A 25,551-nucleotide genomic window follows, 5' to 3' on the forward strand; every position below is an offset into this window, starting at 1 on the left:
CAAGGGAGGGTTTACAGGGGCTGCATGGAACAAAAGCAGGGACATTTGATAAACATGATTAAATTATTTAAAAAATACCTACTAGATCTCTGTACAATGAAAATCTAGTGAGCAATTAAAAATAGCATTATGCTAGACACTAGTGAGAGTAACTGACATTTTAACATGGTATTCATAACAGCAAGAATTACAATTTTCATTGACCTATTTGAATTAACAGCACGAACAAAAATGACAATGTCAAGTTCCCTGTCACCAATGGCTTTTTCTAACGGCATTCACAGGGTTTGGCAGCAGTAACCATAAAAGCAAAGCCCTGAAAGCAGACAGAGATAGTCGTGGTCACAATATTGAGAGCAGCGACCAATTTATTCCAGAGGTTTGGGTGCCGCAATTGAGAAGATCATTGACCCATTTTGAAAATGAGCTTCTTAGCTCAATGGGCTTCACTCGGGAAGCGAACTTCTGATTTCAAATAATAAATTGCCCTTATAAAGCGCCTTTCTACAAGGTACCCAGAGTGTACATCTCAAAAGTCAGGAAGTAAATAATTGGCCAAGGGGAGCAAAAAATACGAAGTATAGCAGTTACTTGTAGAGTAAGTCACATGACCGGATCTTGAATGGAAATGCAACATAAAATCCCGCCATTCACAATCCACCAATATTTGGAAGCCCCCCCATGCCATGTCGATCATGGGGTTTTTTTATATCATATTTCACCAAACTGGTCATTGCGGGTTGATGAAGATGGGAAGGCACGACCGATTCTGATCTAGATTGCCTTTGATGTTACCCATGGCCCGAAATAAAAATGGGGTTTGCCAGGTTCCATAGTGCAGCGCATCAACAACTGTGCCACAAAAATATCACTTACCATATTCTCCTTATTCTAAGACACACTTTTTTCGTATAAAAACTGAATGGTGTGTGAGACCAGATTAGCTTCGCTTTATTAAAAGCTGCCACAGGTTTGAGGTGCGTTTTACTTTCTAGAGCACCGTATAAATGGGCACCACAGTGGTGAGCTGTTATCTGCCTCGCCTGGTATACAGGGGGTCGTGGGTTCGATCCCGACCCTGCAGCCTGTATATTTGTAGATTTCGTGTTCTCCCTGCGGTCGTGTGGATTTTAGAAACAACATGCATTTAGATTTTTTTGGCTGCTAGAAATGTCCACATGATATCATTTGTGGCCAGGTCTCCACTGAAAAAAAGCGAATAGCTCAGTGGGCTTTACCTGGTAAATAGAAAATCATTTAATAGTTTAAATAGATTAAATTGGTAGAACACGGTATATGCCATAGACTTAGCAGCAGCAATGCGCGTGCACAGCCGACATCTGCCAAGGTCCCACGGCAGATGACAAAAAGACAAAGATCCCCCGTATAGCCTTAGCAGACTGCAGGGGCAAGTGCTGTTAGCGAGCACCTATAAAGGCCGGCACGGCACACGAGTGGGTCGGTGGCCAACACCACGCCCGGCCGCCTTTGTCTCCCTAGTGGTGATGTTTACACATCGCACCAGGAACTCATTTGAGGCTGAGTCGACCTAGGGGAGGCCCAGGACCGGTTCAGATAATCGTCACTGGTGTTGTCGCTCCCCACACGGGAGATGAAGTCACACTTTCACCTGCGTCGAATTCATGATTCGCAGCCTACAGGACTGCACTACAAAAAAAAATCTCACGCATTTTTGGTGTCAAACATAAAAAAAAAAATTTAAGACAGCTATGAGGGCCGATTGCAGTACATTTACAAGAGGTGAGTTTGTGGGTTTGCTCATGTAAACACTCATTAATTATCCGATAGAGCTTGGGGTGGAATTGGGAACACATCCACCTTGTTAATGTGTGTTGAGTTGGCGAGAGTGCAGCCTGAAGGCTGAGGGAATACACCACAGCCGAAGGTTATCACGAAAAAACAAAACCCTTCCCACTTTGGAGTCGCATCACGTTGAGACGAGACTTCTTATTTCTGCGGGCGCTTTAAATGAATTAACGCATCGCTCTGTGTGCAGATGTCGATAGTAGCATTGTAACAAAATTCGTACGAGATAAATAATTCAGTTTTAACTACTCCCTCATCATCATCACCATCTATTTTCCCAAACGCCTGCTACCATGTTTTAACTCGATAAATGTCAGCTCCAATTGGGCTGTACTATAATCCGTGGCAACTCAACAGCAGCAACAGCAGGAACAGCAGGAACAGCAGGAGCAAACAGCAGCGGCAACAGCAGCTAGCGTTCACCTTTGAGGATGGAGATCGCGACCTGCGGTGCTGCTGCTGTTGTCTGGGTTTGATGGAGGCCGTCACCGTGGCGAGGCGGCCACCTCGGGGAGTCGCAACACCTCACACATGCATCCTCAACCCCTCGCACGCCCTTGCCTCCCCGCACCCCGGCGCTCCCCTTTCTCTCTGCGCCCTCACTCCTTCCTCCAGCTCCGTCCTCCGCCGAGGGGGCCCCCAGCACCCTTGGCGCCGGCAGCACCAGTGCCAGGAAGATGGCCGCCCAGTGGGCCCAGGCTATCACCATGGTAACGTGCGCCTGGTGATGGAAAAAGAGACAGTTGAATTTGTCGTAACATTGCTTCACACGAACGGGCACCTCCTTCGTATCATGTACGAAGGTGTTGAGTTTCATGTTTCACGTGTTAATTTTTCTCGTGCAACACCGCCGACACAGAATCACCAAATAATTTGACTTTGAATTTGGCTGCCGAGCACAGGCCCAAAATGTAAAGTAGCTAACAATAACCAGCACTCTTGAAGCTGTAATACCGTTCTTGATAATAAAGATTGTTGAACTTGGTGTAAAAGAGACGATGAGAGAGAATTCCTAAGTGGAGCGCTGTGAGGGAAGAGGCAGAAAGAGAAGCGGTGTGACCTGTAGTGTAGTGAGTGGGTGAGCGAGTGGGTGGGTCAGTGAGTAGGTGAGTCAGTGAGTGTTCAGTCAGTCTTTTCTCGAGACACCCTAGCTGCTACCGTAGGTGCACACTAGGTGCTTTCCATCTTGCACCTGGTGAGTCGGTACTTCCAGCGGCTGTCAACGCCGAACCCCGGGCGGCGGTTAACTAACCCGGCAAACTCAGTATCTGAGTTGGGTCGGTGAAACCCTTGGTGGAGGAAATACCATCAGGACGTCTTCTCTGACCACCCACTGCATCCAGCATCATCTCTAGCCGTCTAGACATCGTCTTGCCACTGGATACAGATGAGTTTGGACTAGAGAGCGAGGCCGAAGCTGCGCAACTGTCCCTCACTTGAATCCAATTAAAAGCGCAAGTCATGACACCATCATCAGGTCGAACAAAGAATATCAAACATACACCACTTAATATGGGTGCTTGGAATGTGCGCACACTTTTGGACACAGCTGGACCAAACAGACCTGGGAAACGTACGGCTCTTGTAGGCACATAACTTGCCAGATACAAAATGTACATTGCCGCCCGAAGTGAGACCCGGCTAGCTGATACGGGACAGATTGCAGAAGATGAATCTGGTTTACACCTTTTGGAGTGGGCGTGGAAAAGAGGAGAGACGTCACACTGGTGTTGGTTTTGCAGTAAAATCTAACCAGGCCAACCAACTGTCAAGCTTATCCCAGACCATTTGATGACCCTGAAGCTCCATCTACCAGGCAAAAAGCAGGTCACCTGTGCACCAACCATGACTAACTCTTATTAGGTCAAAAACAAGTTCTAAACTGACCTGGAGACTGCACTTGCTGCTATACCCAGCAAAGATAAACTCATTATTCTCGGCGACTTCAATGCCAGAGTTGGAACTTACCATCAGTCATGGAATGGGATCATAGGTGCATATATTATTGGCAAATGCAACAACAATGGCCTTTTGCTAAGGACATGTAATATGCATGACCGACTGATCACAAACACTTTCTTCCAACTGCCAAACCGCAACAAAATATCATGGATGCACCCACAGTCAAAACATTGGCACTTGATTGACTATGTCATTGTCTCGAGGAGAGACAGGCATGACATCCAAGGTCATATGCGGTGCAGAATGCTGGACAGATCACATTCTCATTATCTCCAATCTCAACATCCAAATAAAACCTCCCAGACGTCCACAAGGCAAAACATTTTCTAAGCGACTCAACATCTCTCGGCTAAAACAGGACAGCATCCAGCAGAACTTTGCTGAAGCCCCAGACCACCGCTTGGAGTCCCTAAGCCTTGACTCTGAAGATGCTGAGGCATATTGGACAGCTCTCAGAAATCTGCTGCACTCAACAGTGCTTTAAACAGTTGTTGCTGTCACACGCAAACACCAAGACTGATTCGACGAAAATCAGTAGGAGATTCAGGCACTCATCGTCTGCACAGAGCCTACCTGAATGATAACAGTTCAGAGTTCCAAGAAAGCAGAGGAGATACAATCATATGCCAACAGCAACAACACAAAGCGTTTCTACGATGCACTCAAGTCAGTTTATGGCCCACAAACCTCAGGAACCTCAGATGGAACCACACTGCTCACAGAGAAAGACACTTCAACTCAGTCCTCCATCAGCCTCCATCCATAAATGAAGATGTGATCAATAGGCTGCTTCAAGTTGAAACGAAACTGTCACTTGCAGATCCACCCACTCTGGAGGAAACCAAAAAGGCAATCAGTCTCCTCTCATCTGGAAAAGCTCCGGGAGCTGACGCCATCCCAGCGAAAGTCTTAAAGGCAGGAGGGCCTCGTTTGGTTGAGAAGCTAACCAACCTCTTCCAGTCATTATGGAGACAATACACTATCCCTCAGGAGTTCAAGGGTGCCTCAATTATCCACCTCTGCAAGAGGAAGGGCAATCGCCAAGCCTGTGACAATCATATAGGTATATCCTTGCTGTCAATTGCGGGAATTTTTTTTGCAAGAATCCTCCTAAATCGTCTAACGGAAGGCCTGCTGCCCGAAAGCCAGTGTAGCTTCAGAAAAAAAAACGTGAAACCACTGACATGGTGTTTGCAGCCCGACAACTGCAATAAAAATGCCAAGAGCAAAACTCCGACCTGTACCTCACCTTTGTCGACATGAGAAAGGCTTTCGACACCAACATTAGCCGCGAGGGCCTCTGGAAGATCATAGCAAAGGTTGGATGCCCAGACAAATGTATCACCATGATGTGGCAGTTGCATGATGGCATGAAGGCAAGTATGTAAGATCACCAAGAGTCCTCTGAACAGCTTTCAGTCACAAATGGAGTGACGCAAGGCTGTGTTCTAGCAATAACCCAGTTCAGCATGATGTTCTCCGCCATGCTGCTAAATGCTTTCCCAAATGACCACACTGGGATCCACTTCACCTACCGCTTTGATGGGGGGCTGTTTAACATGTGGAGGATGCAAGCCAAACCAAAGGTGGAGGAGGTGTCTATTCACAACCTTTTGTTTGCATATGACTGCACTCTAGCTGCTGGTTCAAATTCCGACCTGCAGACGCTCATGGACCAGTTCTCAGCTGCCTACGACAACTTCGGCCTCACAATCAATACAATGAAGACTGAAGTTATGTACCAACCTGCCCCCGGTAATCCTTACGTGGACCCAACCATCCCTGTGAAAGGTCAGAAACTGTCAGCCTCTAGACAAGTTCACCTACCTTGGTAGCACTCTGTCACGTGCTGTTCACATTGATCATGAAATCAGGATTGCCAAGGCTAGTGCAGCCTTTGGCCGTCTGCGAGATTCAGTGTGGGAAAGGACAGGCATCAAGCTGGCCACTAAACTGAAGGTTTACGAGGCAGTCATACTACCAACTCTTACATATGGCTGCGAAACCTGGACAGTATACCAACGCCATGCTGTTTGAGGAAGCTCCTCAGGATTAAGTGGCAGGACAGAATCCCAAACACTGAAGTCCTCTGCCATGCTGACATGCTGAGCATTACCGCGCACCTTTTGAAAGCACAGCTCAGATGGGCCGGCCATGTGACAAGAATGCATGACACTCGTTTTCCCGAAGCAGATCTTTTTTGGAGAGCTGAATAATGGGAAGCGAGCACAAGGTGGACCAATGAAAGGCTTCAAGGACAGCCTGAAGGCCTCCCTCAAGAGCTTTAACAGAGATCAAAAGTCATGGGAAAGCCTTGCTCAAGATCATCCGACCTGGCGAAATCTCATCTGGGATGGCGCTACCACCTCTGAAACCAACAGGACCAAACTTTCATGGTGAAGAGACAACAGTGCAAGACCCATATCAAGAGACCCGTCCCCCAGCAGGCCGCTACAATCATATCATATCCAGTCTGCCACAGAGTGTTGCGGGTTCAGATTGGCCACTTCAGCCATCTGTGCTCTCATCGTACCCCAGACTCATCCCAATGAAGTGTGTCATGGTCATCATCAACCTTTGATGGACAAATAAGGAAGGAGTGAGTGGGTAAGTAAGTTAGTGGGTGAGTGAGTGGGCTGATACGTGGGCGTGGAAAGGGTTTCTGAGGTATGGAGGAGGAGGCGCAAGGCTGTGGATGGCTCTGAACGCGAGGGCGAGGATCTGGGTGCCCATACGCTCTTGCGATGGGAAGCCAGTGAAGTGAGGCCAAGCACTTGGGGTGATGGGGAAGATTACGATTTACAAACTTGCTTGTGACCGACGGCGGGTGGGGGTCTCACGAATGCTAGCGGCGCTCACAACATCCAACGGGCAGCAAAATGAAAAAGGGGCGAGCGGAAAATGAATGTGAAATGTTGCACAGCCTCGATTGGCAAAGAGATGAGGGCCGATAGCAGCCACATTGTACGTAGAGTGTGCAGAAGGTAGAGGTATTATGGCTTGTGAAAGCGCTCATTAATTATAAAAGAGCAAATTAATTAATGTTATGCATAAAAAAGGCTCAGTTGTTTCAGACTCAAATTACACGGTATCCACATGCTATTCATAACCTTCAGACAACTGTTGGAAATTCGACATTAATATGGTTGAGGAAAATTGCTCCAAGGACTACCGCAATGCCAAACCTTTATGTATTTTAACAATACTATAATTTATCAACTCAGATTAATAAGCCTCGATGAGTCTCAAGACTCATTAGAATCAGTTAGGAAAAATTACGTGCACCGGTGTAATGCTTTTCAACATACATTTCTGTCCATAATCAATAATAGAGGTTTTTGGGTTATGTCGCGTAAATATATAAATGTGTCGTTAAACCCGCCACCACCCAACACAGCCAACTATTAAGGGTTGTCACGTAAACAGAACATGCCAATTCGTCACTAGTACAGCACTAACCGGTGCGTTGAAGAGCCAAGCCACAACATTTACAATCCGAGTACGACGTTTCGCCAGTAATTACAACTAGCTTCATACATTTTTGTATTCGGAAATACATTGAAATGCCAGCATGGTATGGAAGTCGTCGGAGAGTTGTCAGGGCAAAATTATGTTTGCATGTATACAAATAGCCCTCATGTCATGGTTTGTGTCTCCCAAGTTTTGACCAACCCATTAATCAATCTGGCTGGTTTTAATTTGGGGTAAGTTCCGAATAGCCAGATAACTTTTCATACGAATGTTTGGCTCACAAGCGACAGTTGCAGGCGAATGGACAGAGCGAAGGCATAGATGCGTTCAACCCGAGTGAGAAAACATGAGAAAGAAGCCCACGCTGACCAATCGTGTCAGAGGTTCACCCAGAGTGGCTGCTTTCAAATCAAGGCTTCACGCCTATTTCTATGACTTCGCCTTGTGATTTTATTTTGGCATCTCACGATCAATTTATGTTTTCATCTTCTCGTTTTCCCTTCTCTTTGTGTATTTATCTTATTTTATGAGTGTTTGTGCAGCATGTGTGAATGTTTGCTTTATATTAACTCGAGTGAAGCAGTCTTGAACCCATTGGTATGAAATACACTCTATAAAGATTATCATGATTTTTACTTTATATGCTGCTGTAATATTATTTAGCACACACACGCACGTATTAATGATCCTAATTAAATTTTTGGCTTCGGCCACGTGGTAGTAAGTATATTTATTCCTAAATTTCCGTTATTAGGGTCAAGACTGTTACATGGACAATGTGTTGATCAAATTCCGACCTATAAAGTATCTCCTCCCTCGTGCATTGACTCTTTTCACGACCCAGTACGACATCAACACGCAACGAAGCCTCGCTCATACCGGATTGATCTTCAACAGGTAGTGAAATCGGGAAATCGAGTGAACTCGGAGAATCAACATATATCAGTTGTGAGATAAATAAGCTAGGGCAGTCTCAGGCACCATTGTGATTCCTGGGATTTTAGTGTTAATAGCCAAGGTTCGCAGAGTCAGAACACCATGATTATTGTAGATTTGAAGCTTTCGTGACTGCAAGGATTCATACTCTTTGGTTTTATTCGGTGAAGTCACGTAGGTAAAACAAATTAAAATGAAATAAAATAAACAATTAAAACGCGACGTTTCGGAGGCAACGCAAGCTTCCGTCTTCAGGTGGGACCAGTCACAGCCAAAATCGCTGCACCAAGTGGCGAGGCTCTGGGAACCTAGCGCTTAAATACGGGTTAAGGTAGGGGGGGGGGGGTGGGAGGGGCCATGTAGGGGGACTTTAGTGGGGTACGGAGCTGAGTTAATCCGTCTTTTGTTGTGTGGAGGGTGCGGGAGATGGGTCACTGTGTGTGTGCGGGGATGAGTTAATCCGTCTTTTGTTGTGTAGAGGGTGCGGGGGATGGGTCACTGTGTGTGTGCAATATAAACGGAAAGAGGCTCTGGCAGGCTGTGCTGTAAGGGGAGGCAGTAGAAAAAAGGAAAATCGAAAAGTTCGGAAATAATGTTTGGTATACCATTGCTTGAAATTGCTGTTAGAAATTAGTTAGCGTTTGGTATGATTTAAAACGTCTCTTCAGTGGTTGCTTAATTTGAAACCATCCTCTCGGTTGAAGTAATGCCTGTGTTTGTATTTGTTGTGTAGAGGGTGCGGGGGATGGGTGACTGTGTGTGTGCAGGACTGAGTTAATCCGTCTTGTGTTGTGTAGAGGGAGCGGGGGATGGGTCGCTGTGTGTGTGCGGGGATGAGTTAATCTGTCTTTTGTTGTGTGGATGGTGCGGGAGATGGGTCACTGTGTGTGTACAATATAAACGGAAAGAGTATCGGCCAGGATGTGCTGTAAGGGAGCAGTAGAAAAAAGGAAAATAGAAAAGTTCGGAAAGAATGTTTGGTATACCACTGCTTGAAATTGCTGTTAGAAATTAGTTAGCGTTTGGTATGATTCAAAACGTCTTTCCAGTGGTTTCTTAATTTGAAACCATCCTCTCGGTTGAAATTATGCCTGTGTTTGTATATCTGAATGGCTTCGTGGACAAATCTTTGGTGATAACCTGTAGGTTTACAAAGAACCTTGGTATCGGAAAGGACAATCTCATGATCACCCACAGCGTTGTAACAGTGATCAGGCACAGCAGATGAATTCGTTCTGCCGTGTTTCAAATCTGATTTATGCTCGCTAATTCGGTCAGAGATATGTCGTTTCGTCTCCCCGATATAACAATCACCACAGGTAGAGGTCAATTTGTAAACTCCGGGGTACTGTAAGTCAGGGATGACATCCTTTAATTTGTTTTACCTACGTGACTTTACCGAATAAAACCAACGAGTATGAATCCTTGCAGTCATGAAAGCTTCAAATCTAGAATTAACAACTTCTACGTGGAAGATTTTCACCTATCTGTTAGAGCTTTTAACAGACAATGAGACAAGAAGTCACAGCTCATCGAGACGCTGACCTTCCTCAAAAGATGCCGCGACCAGAAGGTAATACCCATCGCTTTCACTCTCACATCTGCCGCTGTATCTTCACCGAACTCTAAACAGATTCTGTTTAAGGCTAGTCCATCATTAATCTCAGAGAGGATTAGGTTACTCCGATTTGAACTCGACTGTTTAGACAGGACTCTCCTACAATCTCATTTAATGTTAACACAAAAAATGACACCTTATGATTGGAACCACGTTGATAACATGACTGCTACCTCTGCTCATTCACTGTCAGTCAAATGCAAGGCTAACCTAATTGCTAAATTCAACCGCCTATCAAAGAAAAACCCAGTTCCACAGATCACAAAACTAGACGTTAACAAAATTGTTATCAATCAGAGTAGCACCCCGATTTCGAACAATCTGAAAACAGTATTGGCTAAAGGACTAAATTTCGCTGTCACCCCAAAACATATACCAGTAGATGATATCATTTCTCAGGTCGATGTAGCCCTCAAAGGTATAGGGCACATCCAAGCAGACGTAGCGAGAGCTGAAATAGCCACTATTATTAAGAGTGCTAAGAAACCCGTTAGCAACATTAGCAAAGGTGAACGCTCTGAACTCAGGAAATTAAAAGAGAGGAATGACATAGTCATCCTCTCAGCCGACAAGGGCAATGCCACTGTAATTATGGATAAAAACTCATACAATAAAATTCAGGACCTACTCAGTGATGGGAGTTACTCAAAAAATAAAAATGACCCTACTAACAGCCTAACGATTAAAACCAACAAGATCATCACAAATTCGACCTCCCTAATCGAACCAACTAAACTTCCCTCCCTAAAACCCTCCACTGCAAGACCTCCTAGATTTTATGGTCGTCCCAAGATCCACAAAGAAGGTACCCCACTACGACCCATCGTGTCCACGATCAACTCCCCTACCTACAAACTAGCCCATTTTCTGTCAGATACTCTGCTACCTTTTACTGGCAAAACCACCTCAGCAGTACTTAACTCATCCCAATTGGTCTCTATGGTCAAAGACATTGTACTGGCCCCTGACGATATCCTCGTCAGCTTCGATGTGGTCTCTTTGTTCACCAAGGTCCCAGTAGCTGACACCATTAAAATAATTGAGGATCTGGTCCAACATGGACTAAACCCTGAAGTACCTGCGCTGGTTAGGCACTGCCTCACCAACACCTACTTTACTTGGAATGGTACCTTTTACAAGCAAAATGAGGGTACTCCCATGGGTTCTCCCTTGTCACCAGTGATAGCCAATGTTTTCACGGAGAAATTTGAATCGGACGCCATCCAGACATCCACCCTCAGTCCTTCCCTGTGGAAGAGATATGTGGATGACACTTTCGTCATTTGGCCACATGGCCTCCCAGCTCTGAACCTTTTCCTGCAGCACATCAATTCCAGACACCCTTCCATCAGATTCACCATGTAAATAGAGAAAGATGGCAAGCTTCCATTCTTGGATGTTCTGTTTGAGAGGAGGTCTGATGGCTCGTTGGGACATTCTGTTTACAGAAAGCCCACCCAAACAGATTCCTACTTGAAACCGGTTTCCCACCACCACCCGGCTCAAATGAACTCTAACATCAAAACGTTACACCATAGGGCTCATTGCATTTCAGACCAACACCACTTGACCAGTGAATTAAAATTGGTACGGCTGGCCCTTAGGAGGAACAGATACTCTGACCGTACCATCCGCCAAGCTGTTTCTCCTACCATACAGAAACAATCACCTGATACTCCGATAAAAACCATCACACTACCTTACATAGCAGGCGTTACTAAAAAGATTTCCAAAATTGTAAACAAACACAAGATCCAAGTCCGGTTCAATACAGTACACAAAATAAGTGATCTGATCCCATCCGTAAAGGATGTCATCCCTGACTTACAGTACCCCGGAGTTTACAAATTGAGCTGTACCTGTGGTGATTGTTATATCGGGGAGACAAAACGACATATCTCTGACCGAATTCGCGAGCATAAATCAGATTTGAAACACGGCAGAACGAATTCATCTGCTGTGCCTGATCACTGTTACAACGCTGTGGGTGATCATGAGATTGTCTTTTCCGATACCAAGGTTCTTTGTAAACCTACAGGTTATCACCAAAGATTTGTCCACGAAGCCATTCAGATATACAAACACAGGCATAATTTCAATCGAGAGGATGGTTTCAAATTAAGCAACCACTGGAAAGACGTTTTGAATCATAGCAAACGCTAACTAATTTCTAACAGCAATTTCAAGCAGTGGTATATCATACATTCTTTCCGAACTTTTCTATTTTCCTTTTTTCTACTGCTCCCTTACAGCACATCCTGGCCGATACTCTTTCTGTTTATAATGCACACACACAGTGACCCATATCCCGCACCCTCCACACAACAAAAGACGGATTAACTCATCCCCGCACACACACAGCGACCCATCCCCCGCTCCCTCTACACAACAAAACCAAACACAGGCATTTCTTCAACCGAGAGGATGGTTTCAAATTAAGCAACCACTGGAGAGACATTTTAAATCATACCAAACGCTAACTAATTTCTAACAGCAATTGCAAGCAGTGGTATACCAAACATATTATACTTGTAGGAACGAAGTTGTAAACTGAGTGTACCAGCCTGCAATAGATTAATGCGTCCATCCGTCCGTCCCCTTTCAATACTTTAACGAAGTGAAATCTCGTGCTGTTGGGTGTAAAAACATTCCAATGTTCCTACCAGCCCACCCTGCAAGGACCTGTTTTCCTTTTTTCTACTGCCTCCCGTTACAGCACAGCCTGGCAGAGCCTCTTTCCGTTTCTATTGCACACACACAGTGACCCATCCCCCGCACCCTCCACACAACAAAAGACTGATTAACTCAGCTCCGTACCCCACTAAAGTCCCCTCCATGCCCCCCCCCCTACCTTAACCTGTATTTAAGCGCTAGGTTCTCAGAGCCTCGCCACTTGGTGCAGCGATTTTGGCTGTGACTGGTCCTGCCTGAAGATGGAAGCTTGCGTTGCCTCCGAAACGTCGTGTTTTAATTGTTTATTTTATTTCATTTTAAGTTTTTTACCTACGTGACTTTACCGAATAAAACCAAAGAGTATGAACCATGATTATTATTCGTATGGTTCAATATTTCTGCCCGAGGCTTCCAGAGACAACGTTGAGAGTGGCTCAGCCGCAGGCAATCACCTGCTAAACAGACGCAGTGTCACAAATAGTTGTTGCGCACGTCCATCCCTTCCCCCTGCTTTGAGAACAAGTGGTGAATATTTTATATCCCTTAATGTGCCTCTATGTACACCGTCATCGCCGTCATTAGATACGATCATTCCACGGCTGGATGAAGGCCTCCCCAACCCGCCACCATCTCTCACAGTCCCGTCATGACATCGTGTCTAAGTCAAGTGTATTTTTGGAAAGCAAAAAAATGTATGTAGTTCATATAAACAATGAAGGTGCTTAAGAATTCTAAGGCGACATTACTGCCAGAACAATGCCATTTATATGCAGCACAAAGTCGCCGACAGCATGCAAATCCTGTTAATAACACCCCCGATATTCACCGTTGCACGCTATTTGTATTACCTGCGTGATTGTTCAAATCAATCTGGATGCGTTCACGTCGTACGTACTTTTTCATATTTACTCTGAAGAAAAGGCAACATTTATTTCGTCAAACACACCAATGAACTGCTAAGCTAAGCCGCAGGGATCTAATGTATTTTGAAAGTAATTTAATAGCAAAAAATAATAATGCGTTTTCAGCTAACTGTCAAACACGTGCATGACGAGGGCCTTACCAGTGCTGTTCGTCAAGGGGGGTTGTTTACCCATACTTCACCACGGTTCATCAGTGCGCCGGGTTGGCAAACGTTGGGGACCAGGAACAGACTCAGACTGCACTTTCCACCACTGACGTTACAGCCAAGTCACCAGGCATCGGAGCGCAGTGCTGCTAACTCTCCGCCACTTCTCCAAGTGCCGTTTAGCGAGCGCCTATCAAAATCTTGGACGCCGAACGAGCGGGATGGTGGTGACCTGGCCGCCCCTTATCTCCCCCAGCGCTGGTGTTCACACACGACCACCGAGAACTTGTTTAAGGCCCGGGGGTACTTGAGTCCGTGGCGAGGCAAAGCACCGGATCAAGGCATGGCACTCCACCGTCGCCGACCGTGGCTGTGGAATCGAACTCAGGTCCCCGGAATGCGCAGCGCACCGGCTAATAGTCGCGCTGCTGCTGGTTACCTGCCCCCCCCCCCCCCCACCAATTGGTTTTCAAAAGTAATTAATTAAAGTAGTCAATTAAAACAACCTCACTGAACACAGAGATCATCACCGCACGTCCTTGTTCCTTATTTACACCACACAAGCGCGTGGAGTGAATGAGAAGGGGGGCGGGTTCAAATAGTTTGTCTTTGCTGCCTCCGAGCGAGGGGACCATCTGTATCCAAAGGCTGCTGCATCTGTGCGGCGCGTTCATTGCCGTCGCGATCGTACCAGTGGTGGATTTTCTATTGGTGCTACAGCTCCCACCCCCCCGGGCAGGAAGCTAAACACTCCCCGCACCTCCGATAAGCACGGTTGGCTTCGTACGGTGCGAAATAAGTTCAACGTACCTGCGTGCGTACTACGGTCACGGAAATGCTCAAAGTTAGATGTGTGACACTCACGAACAACTCGAGGGTGCAAGATGGGCGAGAGAAGGAAGGAAAGGGTTCGGGTTAATCAGCTCATCTGTGCAGGGCACTTTGAGCGTTATCCCCTTGCATGCGTGAGTCTTCTGTGGTACTCCAGATTCCTGCCACAGGGAAATACTCATTTTATGGAATTGGCCCAACGTCCCAGTGTAGCCGGATCCTCTCTCTCTCTCTCTCTCCGACTTGTTTTCATATTGTACAACGTGTTGTTCGGCACGGTGTCCAACGTTTCGCACTGCATACGGGGAGCTTCGTCAGGAACTGGGTTGAGAAGCCCCCAGCATGTGGTACGGAACATCGAACATCGTGCTCAATGACGCGCGGCACAACCACAAGTCCAGTCCGAGAGCCGTACAGCACCGCCACAACAGAACCTACGCAGAGCACCCAGCAGCACGGCCCCGCTGGAAAAAAAAAGGCCTCGTGACTCCGCCAGGCTTCTCTCGTGAACAAAGATGTAGCTGCATTATTACGTTTTGGAAGTTCAAGCTCCAGGCTGCCCTTTGTTTAAAAAAAAAAGAAACGCAGCAAATTACAAAGCAAGAGATTTTTTAATTCAATAAAGCTAACCTCAGCCGTAACTCATGCGTGTCTTTTTCTGCGCTCCTCCGAGCGCTTGGAAGAGATACCGGGAGATCCTCCTGTGCTCGACTGTGCTGGTAGCGCTTAACCCACGATCTCTCAACTCACAATCTTAAGGCCACGGGTTAAATCGCCTGCCCGGGGTTGACTCGCCTCGTCTCCCGTCATTAAATCTGTTGAGTAGCTCCGGAACACATCCGAATATCAACAAACGCCCCCAGACTGCTTTTGGCTTGTGTACGGTACAACCGCAGCGTCAATATGAATACCGCACCCTGTTACTTTGCCAGTTGCCACCAGCGAGCCAGAACTTCTGCACATAAATGCAACAGAAATATGCTTTCCACATGTAGGTGGAACAGCACCACACCCGTTGTCAATCCACTACTGGACTCGGGCCTGCCAGAGTTTCCACTTCTTCCATAGACCAGACCTGCATATATTTCTCGGTCAGCTTAGACCTCTATCAAAACAGTGCAGTACACTGTACTGTACTGCAATAAACTGCAACTCAATGACCACCAGGTCAGTGCAGCGGTGTCATTTTTGCTGCGCTACCACCTGCTGAAAACGTAACCCCGCAGCAGCCTGCAACGGCAGGGACACGTGGCGACTGTGGAGAGGCGGGGAGAGAGGGCGGTTAGTACCCACCCCTGCCCCCTGGCTTGGAAGCACAATGTTTTTGCCAATCAAAAACTGTAAAAAAAACTTTTCTTTTGTTACCAGGTAAGGCCCACTGAGCTATATAGCTCTTTTTTTCAGAAGCTACCTGGCCACAAATGATAACTCAACGAAGTGGCTTATTACGTGGACAATTTATCGTAGCCAAATAGTCTAAACGCATGTTTCTAAATGTGGAGGGAAAGACCAGAGGTCCAGGAGAAAAATCCACGTGACCACGGGGCAGAACATGCAAACTCCAAATATACAGCATCGAACCCACGACCTCCTGCATACCAGGCGAGGTAGTTAACATCTCCTAGCCACCGCGGCGCCCAATGAGATCCCGCAGCTATGGCTTTGCAGCCCCCACACCGAGATCCGTGGATCTGCACAGGTCGCAAGGGTGCGTGTACCGCGAAGATGGTGCCCAAGGGGTTGACAAGACAGGAAGAAGAAACATTATTCTAAACATACTCTTTGGGTCTTTCGGTAAAGTCACGTAGGTAGAAAAATAATAGATCACGAGGTTTCGATCGCAACGCGAGCTATTTTTCTCGCTGCGGTTGCGATCGAAACGTCGCGATCTATTATTTTGTTCTACCCACGTGACTTTACCGAAAGAACCAAGGAGTGTCGATTCCTGCAGTCACGAAAGCGACAAATCAATAATTCTAAACAATTTGTTTTACGTGGGAAGGCCCACTAAGGACAATAGCAACAACCACAACCTCGGGAGCCTTATGGTGCCATGAATGAAAGCAAACGGCCAGACAGCAGAGACAGCAGTGTCAGCTTACTATACCATGTGGGTCAGATTGTAGATTTTATTCATCTTCCGTAAAATTAAACGCACGTGTGATGGGAGGCGGCTTTCTGAGCACGTGTCTGAGTTCGATTCCACGACTAACATCAGTGGCGAGTGGTATCTAAAGCGGTCCTGCGCCTTCTCTCGGTCGGCTCAGTATTAAACGATCACCTGGTGCGATGTGTAAACAGCACCACCGCCTGCCATGCCAGCACGAACCTTCGTAGGTGTTCGTGAACCACACTTGCACAACAGTCTATACAGCTGGAAGGGGATCTTTGTCTTTATAGTGCTGGGCAGTAGTGCAGCGGATTGTGCAGTGGTAGAGCAAGCAGTGTCTGACCCTGTCGCAGTCCTCCGCTAGGTTGACTCAGCATTAATTAATTGCGTTATGCAGTGTGTAAACATGTGTGGGGCTGGGCACAGCATATCTCGTGCACCATGCCGGTTGTCATAATCGGTGCTCATGAACCATCCCTGCTCAATTCGTCTGTATAGCTAAACAGGGGGCGTTTGTGAGTGTGTATGTGCGTAAATTGAATGCAGTGGTTCGCGGTGCACTGCGTGTGAGTAGATGTTGGAAGGGGTGGGACAGTGGTCCAGCACGTAACACTGTATGGTACAATTCCAGAAATCTCAGTTTGATTCCCAGCCACGGGCAACATCCAAAGAAAAGTGAAAAATATATATTAGAGTGAATGCTGGTGGGGGAGGGGGGGGGGAAATGTTACATTTTATAATCTGAGGAATGTGGTAATGATAGAAGGCTCTGTGTGATGGCAATAAAGTTATTCAAGCCTAGTCACACTTATAATTGTGGACGTGGCTGTGGTGGCAATAGGGTCCACATGTCGATGGAATGGTTTTGCACACTGGAATTGCAACCCAGAGGCCACCGCTTCCACGTTCTGATGCTTCAGTTGAAACAGCACGGCAAGCTCCTGAATTACCTTCTCATTGTCCGGCCAGCAGTATAAATGGGCGCAACCACAGCTACGTTGATTGGCAGGCCATTTGTGGTAGGGTAAAGTTTGTGGTAGGGTAAAATGTGGCAAGTACGCAAGAAGTGGACCAAGTTAACTCCCTAGATGGGTATGGGTTGGAGGGGGGACAGAATGTGTATTTATAATCCTGAGAATATGATGATTGACTCATCATATTCTCCAAATCGGTATGGGATATAGTCTTGCCCCCTTGCACGTGTGCTCCAGTTTCCTCCCACGTGTAAACATTGATGAATTTACCAAAAAAACATCTCAATATATAGAGGACCGCAGAGCTTGGGCAATTGCTTGTGCTGAATTCACTACTTGGTGGCCACTGCCTTCCCGCTTGTCTGTGGTTTCTCCTCGCGCCTCTGTCTCTCGGCGAGAGCGAGCAAGTCCCGTGCTGTGGCAGCGCGGTGTTACAAGTTCACTATTTTATTATTATTATTATTTACTGTTGCAACGCAGAGCTGTGCAGGTACTGAGTGGGTGGCACACACTGTGATCAATGTTTTGCACGTGTCAAATATTTCCGGTGGGATACAAAGTCATTCATTTTGGGAAACGACACCGTTTGCGTAAAAAAAACAAAACTAATGAGAATGTCATCGTGTAATATTAAAATGTCTCTGGCATGAAACAAACATGAAATATTACTCATTATTGACTGACAATTGTATTCAATGAAAACGTTTCAAAAACGGTGGATGGCACCTAGCAGCCATCTGAAATGTCGCAAGGGAACGGGGACAACTGCCCCCCCCCCTCCCCCCCCCATACTCCTCCTCCTCCTCCTCTCCTCCCCCTCTGAGTGCACTTCTGAGTACTGCGCGCACAGAGTGCAGGAGTACGCGGTACGTACAAAAGGTAGGAGAGATGGGATACAGCGGTGGCGGTGCTGCCAGCGGCGTTCACGCCGTGGCGAATCCTCGCCGCCCCTCCCAGCGCACCGCATCTTGGCGATCGCACTCCAGCAGCGTGCGGGACTTTCAACCGCGAGTCCTCGTGGAACAAAAATCAACTCGTGGGTAGACTTCAGTAATTGCAGGCTGGCGCTGGCTCTCCTCTCTGTGTGGGTGAGGCAGAGATAATTACATCTCCAACTTGTAGTGTGCTGCATGGCATTCGCTCACACTCAGAGTGAAGAACCACAGACAAGCGGGAAGTTACACCCTCCTTCACTAGCAGACGTCAAATTGGGCTTGCAAGAATCTATCGCAGACCATCTAATTTGTGTTATTGTACGCATACAATTAATACATACACAATTGTTACACACACAATTTGTACGCACACAATTGTATCATCCTGATGTCACATTTAGGCGAATAGAACGAGCCGAACTGCATCGAGCAAGATATTAAATAGCCGTTAAACGATATCAGAATCTAAATATTTATTATAATCAATCATCAAATTACGTCAACTGCCATGCCAGGATATCAGGTCGAACTGATGACTTCTGGATTGCAAATCCATTGTGCTCACCATTACACCACGGCCCTCACCGAAAGGTTTCCCTGAAGTCTTAGAATTCAAATCTTCCCGGCTCACTGCGAGTCCTTCACTCTCTCGCTTTTCATCTTCCTCTCTCTGAAGCCTCCTAAAAGCCTCTTAGCTTAAAACATTGGCTTCCTGCTCTCACGCGAAAAATACCATAGCTGAGACCACGTCCAGTTTGAACACGAGAGTGTGTGTGTTGCGTTGATCTTTGTTTTTTATGTTTAAAACAAACTGGTGCAGGATTTTTAGTATCCCCCAGCGAGCCCGACAAACCCCCTAACCCCACCAACATCACCCAGCTGCCAACACCGACCATCAGCCGTCCTCTATTTGAGGCTCAAGGTCTATTGATGAAAAACGAGACAGGCGATGAAAGCATGGAGGGGCGGGGGGGGGAACACAATTATCACATTGCACACAAGCGTAAGGCGACTTTTGCAAGAACAAGAAGAATCCGTGAACAATGCGATGCGGCTTCCCAACGTCCTCGCAAAACGCGTGTCAAATTAATATTCTTCATCGCACTTGGTGTAGTGGCGGGTGGTGAGATTCATAACTTAGAATAAATTGGTATTCGCCAATAGGCCAATATACATATTTAGACAGCTCCTGCAGTTCCCTACATTGCGTCTATTGATTGCTGTTATGAATCACGCGTTGCCTTTTGAGCAGTGTGTATAAAACGCCACACGGCTGCCTGCTTGGCACCGTAGTTTAGCAACTTGACGTGAATCGGTGATGACAATTGCTGACACGAACGTATAATTGGCCTTTAATCACGGTGATTGTGGTACCTTCGTGTGAGATATCTTCTAATAGCCATGATCAATCCACTGCTGGATGAAGGCCACCCCCATGCAATTGGCGGATCCTGGGAATTCCGCGACAAGACAGGAGAAGCAACGCAGAAGTGCCGGAGAGAACGTTGCGATTAAGTGGTGCATTTGACGGGGAAAGAACGGCTGCTCTGGGTGAGACACACGGTGCCACAGGTAGGGGGCAGGGCCGGTTACCGGCACCGTCATTGGAGTGGTCCCCACAAATCTGGCTAACCGATGGGAAGAGCTCAAAACGGATGGCAGGACACTGTTCGGGCAAAATCTTGTTGACGTCACAAACCTTACTAATTGGCTGTGTCGGGTGGTGGTGGTGGTGGTGGGTTAACGACGGGTTTATATTGACGCGATCTAGCAAAAAAAAACCCTTGATATGGATAATATTGGTCGCGAAAGTCGAATATGTGTCGAACCGATCTTGGACGTTGCGAGAAGTGGTTGCACCAGTTGGCTTTGGCCGTGGTGCCACCTCAATTGAATTGACTCCAACGAGCATGCGTCCCAGTTCGTGCCGAGACTGTGAGGACTTTAATCTCACACTCTCCTCTGGCCACTCCTTCGAAGGCTTCGTAAGATGCACGGCTCACAGCTGTTTTGTTGTGCATTCAAGGGAACATTGCAAAAAAAAAAGCATGCGTCTATTTAATGGTGTGAACACTTTCTCACCCATTAATTAGCCTATTTTATTTCATTAACGCGTGTGAAATGTTAATCCATTAATTATTTCGCGCATCACGAGAATTAAATGGCACTTGGAAATGTATTTATACCTCCAAAAAAATAACGAGCAACCACGCTCAATGCTGCGGCTTTTAAGCATTCTGTGCGTCGTGAAACTCATAACAACGCAATAAGGTTTTCTTTCATTAACACGGAATTAATTTCCCACTACGTGCAATTAATTTTGTTTATTAATTATCGGCCTCGTCCCTTTTAATATGTTAATAGTGTGTCATGTGGCATTATGCTTTCCATTCTGTGATCCACATTTGCATAATCCCAATGTCACAATTAATCCTGAACGCCGTCTCTCTCCGTTGCCCATTGTCACTCTCATTTTCCGCCGCGATGTAGCATTTGCGCTGGATATCACCTTTATTTTCAATATTGGAATATGTTTTTCCTCCCCCACGCAACAAAATGTTATGCCCACTGCGCTATTGGCACCATGTCATGAGATGATGAATCCCTTCGAAAATCTTGCAGCGCCGTGCAGACCCAGTGGGTCGGATATTTTTTGCTTCTAAGAACTTTTGCACAAACCTTCAAACGGACTGCTTTCATCACAAACTCAGTCCAAGTGGGGGGTCGCATGTTCCCGCACACTTTCAAATTGGTATTTTTTTTCTGATCTCAGAAACAAAAACACAGCCAAATAAAGTGAAATGGTCAATAGAACACGATTTTTTGTGTGCACTCGTTGGTGACTTGGCTGAGACCATCGACTCGCCACAATTGAGAAGCTGCTGAAATCAAAAGAAACAAACGCTGGACCACCGCGGCACCACCTCCATGCTCTGAAACCCCTGGGCCAACACTTGGTTGTATGACAGCATCGTGTTCCAAATTTGCCAAATTTGAAAATGTTCCCTCCTTACTTGACCTAACTGGGAAAAAAACCACAGAGGGACACCATCCCCTGCCGGCAGGACTCTACCGTGTGTCAAACAAAACGGTGACGTCAAAAGGGACGCGTGGGCCGCTAGTTTGCTTTTAAAAAATAGCGTTCAATTCACCCTGCGATCTGCATTTCGACCGAAGCCAGCTGCAGAAACTTAGGTATGTTGAGAACTCCTGAATAAATCCTGAGCCACCAACGCCCCAACTGCTTTTTGGCTTGGGTACGGTATTTACCAGCCTAAATATAAACACTATACCCTTTTACTTTGTCAGGTGCCACCAGCGAACCAGACCCTTCTGCCTTCAAATGCGTTGGAAATGTGTTTTCCACATGTAAGTGTAACAGGCCTTCCTTTGTCAATCCACTGCTGGACAAGACCCTGCCAGAGTTTCCACCACTTCCATAATGTAGTCCAGTCCCGTACATATTTCTCAGTCAGCATCGGCGAAAGCACCGTCGCGGCAGTCTTGCGCTATGAGAATCGTAGGAACGTGAAATGTACTTAATTATTGTTGTTATTTGGGCTGGTCTACAGCAGCAGCGGACAACTCTTTTTTTGCATGAACAAACAGAGTGAGCTGCTCTTCCATTTAGCTCACTGTGCGTGGAGCGAAACGTCGGACACCGTGCCGAACCACGGAGGCTACAACCGGAAAACGCATCGGTGAGAGTCACAAGTGAAGCTGGTGAAGTTCCGGCTCTGAGAATTAAAACAAAAATCACTTTGACGACGACTTGGCAAAACTTTTCCTCTGCAGCAGGGCATGTGAGATAGTGCTCCCCGAACATCGTGTGTGGCTAAAATAAAAGGGCCACTTGAAGGAATGTCCGAAGAAGTTTCGCGATATCTCCTTCTAGGGTCTGTTCTCTAATACCGCGCCACGTCGTGTTCGGAATGGACACTTCGGTCTCACGCCAACAGCGCAACGCGAATAAAATTGTGGAATAAAAACGCTTTGCTTAAAAAAAGACAAATGCTCACTCAGCCCGCTCGCTCTCTCGCTCTCTCTCGTCTCTTTCTTTGCCGAGCGCTCTCGGAGTCATAAACCGCGTGCGGCGAATGGTTCCGTCACCGAGCCCGATGAGCATTTGTGCTCCCATTGGGAAATTACCGCCAGGGATGAGCGATCGCGGCTATAACCGCTCGCTTGCGTGCGGCAGAGGTTAACAGCCCGTGCCTCGGCGCACTGCGTTCATGTTGACAGCACACGCAAGCGTGCAGAACCCCAGTAAGTGTGTCTCCGCACTGGCTGTCGAATTCGCCCATTGAATATTGAAAGGTGAAGATCTGCAACCGCTTGCTCGCACGACACTGCCGGTGGAAGGGCTTCCGCTAAATGCGGCTTTAGCGAGCACCTCTAGCGGGGTGTTTGGCCTGCTCTTCCATGCTGGCCAGACGGCTTGGAGGAGGAGGTGGGAGCACCCACAAATTACGTCACCACGCGCGGCCTGCCGGTCGACTGACTTAGCTGCAGCGTACAGATCTGTACCGCTGCGCGGTGGACAGACGGCGTGGGGGATGATCGGGAAAACGTTCCCGTTGCTTCAGCTGCCATGCCTGGATGGAGACCCGACACCGGAGTTGCTCGGACTGCAAGCGCGGTGTGGTGACGATTATGCCGTGGCAGAGCAGTGTCGTAATTTGTTTTCCCTTTTTCGAAATGTTAATAATTATAGCCGGGTCCTTCGCCGGAGACGAGCGGCAATTTGCGGCATAGTCACCCACGGCACACCCCCCCACCCCCTCCAACTCACCCTTCAGTGCCTTAATGAAAAGGCGCCTTCCAATTTAGATGAAAGCGCGCCAGAATGGATTACCGCGGTTCATTTGGCCGCTTAATTCTCCGCGGGTTGCGCCTCATGAGCAGTTAGCGAGAGTGACCCCGAGCAGAGTGGACGTGGAATATAACGCAAAGAACTCCCAGACGGCGGTGGATCAAATAAAACTGATAAAGACAATTACGGGACAACGTGGCTTCATCATCATCATCATGATCTGCCTCATTATCACCATGAGACATCGTCTATCCACTGCTGGGTGAAAGATGCCGTTGCCATACGTCTCACGGTCCTGCGATGCCACAGTTCACCTCACTCCCGTGCATGGACACCTGGAGCTAGAATCGTTGATTAATCATTTACAGCCCTGTGTCAATCCACTGCTGGATAAAGGCATTCTCGTGCTGTGTCCTGCACGGCGGCTTGACAGATTGACCATATTTCACCCCACTGGTTATTGATGTGCTATAAATAAGGTTCCTATGTCGAAAACATCGCCTGTTATGTATTTTATTTTCGGATTGTATTTTCGTTTAAACGCATCCCTATTGACGAGTGCGTTGAGTGTTTTGGTAACTGCGGGTTGGTGAAGGGTGGGTGGGGTGCCAGGAATGGTCCAGATAGCACTCACCACTGTTGTAAGACGTCGCCTGAATTGAACAGCGCTCGCCTGGTTCATAATCACGACTCCACACTGGCAGTTCTTACAAGGCATCTAAATAGGAATGCATCTGAATGTAAACCAGAGCCGCATTCGTCATTAACACTGCCTCATAACTCACATATATACATACATGCACGATGAATATGCAAACATTTCTACAAATTAGCAACTCAGTTTCTCGCAAGAAATTCAGTAATCAAGAAGCCACTGTGACCAGGGGCCATAGCAGCAACGTGTACCAAAAATGTCTACCTACTAAATCATGTATGCGGCAAATAAGCGCGAATTGCTTAATGACCACATCAAGAAACGTTAACCCTCCAACCTACAAGTCCAGTGGGGTCTGGTCTGGACCCATGGGCTATGCAGGCTGGCATTTACTCTTCACAGTAACCCAAGCGAAGGGCAGCCTGGGAGATCATTAGTAGCAGAGAACCCCAGCCAGGAGGAGAGCCACAGTTAATCGATTCATCAACTGGAATCGAGTCTCACGCTCGGCAAAATATAAGCAATTAATATTCCGCAATAACAGCCGGTTATGCAGATAAATTAATGCGAATTATATGCAAAACGATCAAACGATTGATGCATATATAAACAACCCGTTATCCGTGTACAATTCAGTTCCTGAAGAAACTCCATTGCACGTGGAGCAGAACGTCGGACATCGTGCCAAACAACAGCAGCACGAGGTAACTGCCAGAAAATCTATCGAAGGGCTGTGCACCAGCACAACCATGAAGATACTAGAGAAGATATACAGTGCAGGCTAACGTTACATTTACAACAGCGGCATAGGTGGAGTGTGATTGGCAATGTGACCTCGTGCGCAGAATGAAGTTCAACTCCCAATATTTTCCCAACCACTTTGAAGCCAAGGGCCTTGGGCCCCTCTGACAAATGTGTACCCCGACGCAATTGCACCGCCTGCACACTCACGCGGTAGCTTCCGCACCTGATTTAACAGCTGAGGTTGTGGAGAAAAATAAATCTAAATACACTGTGGACGAGACCAAAACAAAAGAGAGAACTCTACTCGTGGGACAACAGCAGGCTTCCCACAATGTGGTACCAATTTTAGTGACCCCCCCCTCCCCCAGACAGGTGATGGTCTAAATTCACCCCTGGTCTGGCTACTGACAACAATGCTTGTTCATCGTATCACCCCCCCAACCCGGGGAAAATCCGAACACGTACAGTGATATCGAAGGACACTTTCTGAAAACTGGTTTGGAGATATAAAGACATGAGCATGAAGTGCTGGACAATATACTGTTATAGCCATCCAAGATGCACTGTAGACACAGTTAGAATGAAACCAAGCAATGATAATGAACAACAGGGTATGAAGGGAGGGCTGTACCATGGGGCTAGAGATAAACCAAGCCAAATCAGTGGACAAGAAGCGCTCTCAACAAAGGGAACGAATCTTGATTTGAAGCGTTCGTGACTGCAGGAATTAATCTTTGGTTCTTTCGGTAAAGTCACGTAGAAAGAAATAAAAAAATAAAATAAATAATAGCTCACCAAGCTCGGAGAGAGACACATATACAGAGAGAGAGACAAACAACACAGAGTTGTTTCTCTCTCTCTCTCTGTGTCTCTCTCTCTGTGTGTGTCTCTAAGTTTTTCTTCCGCTTAAACAAAGCACCGGCCAACACCACA

At 46.8% G+C, this 25,551-nt stretch overlaps 1 protein-coding gene across 3 annotated transcripts in view; it reads right to left on the bottom strand.

The window, feature by feature from the left end:
• The window catches only part of LOC116946231 (complement C1q tumor necrosis factor-related protein 1-like), a 55,957-nt gene that overhangs the window by 13,748 nt on the left and 16,658 nt on the right, over positions 1-25,551 (bottom strand). For 2 of the 3 annotated variants that reach the window (XM_076069906.1, XM_032961237.2), the window contains exon 2: positions 2,251-2,548. In XM_076069906.1, the coding sequence (XP_075926021.1) occupies positions 2,251-2,548 (298 nt within the window). Of the gene's footprint in view, positions 1-2,250; positions 2,549-18,345; positions 18,486-25,551 lie in introns of all 3 variants that reach the window. The other variant, XM_076069905.1, reaches the window with a different exon arrangement.

The sequence above is a fragment of the Petromyzon marinus genome, chromosome 26 (genome assembly GCF_048934315.1).
Source record: "Petromyzon marinus isolate PM22_M1 ecotype Great Lakes invasive population chromosome 26, UKy_Petmar_22M1.pri1.0, whole genome shotgun sequence".
Classification (NCBI taxonomy): domain Eukaryota; kingdom Metazoa; phylum Chordata; class Hyperoartia; order Petromyzontiformes; family Petromyzontidae; genus Petromyzon; species Petromyzon marinus.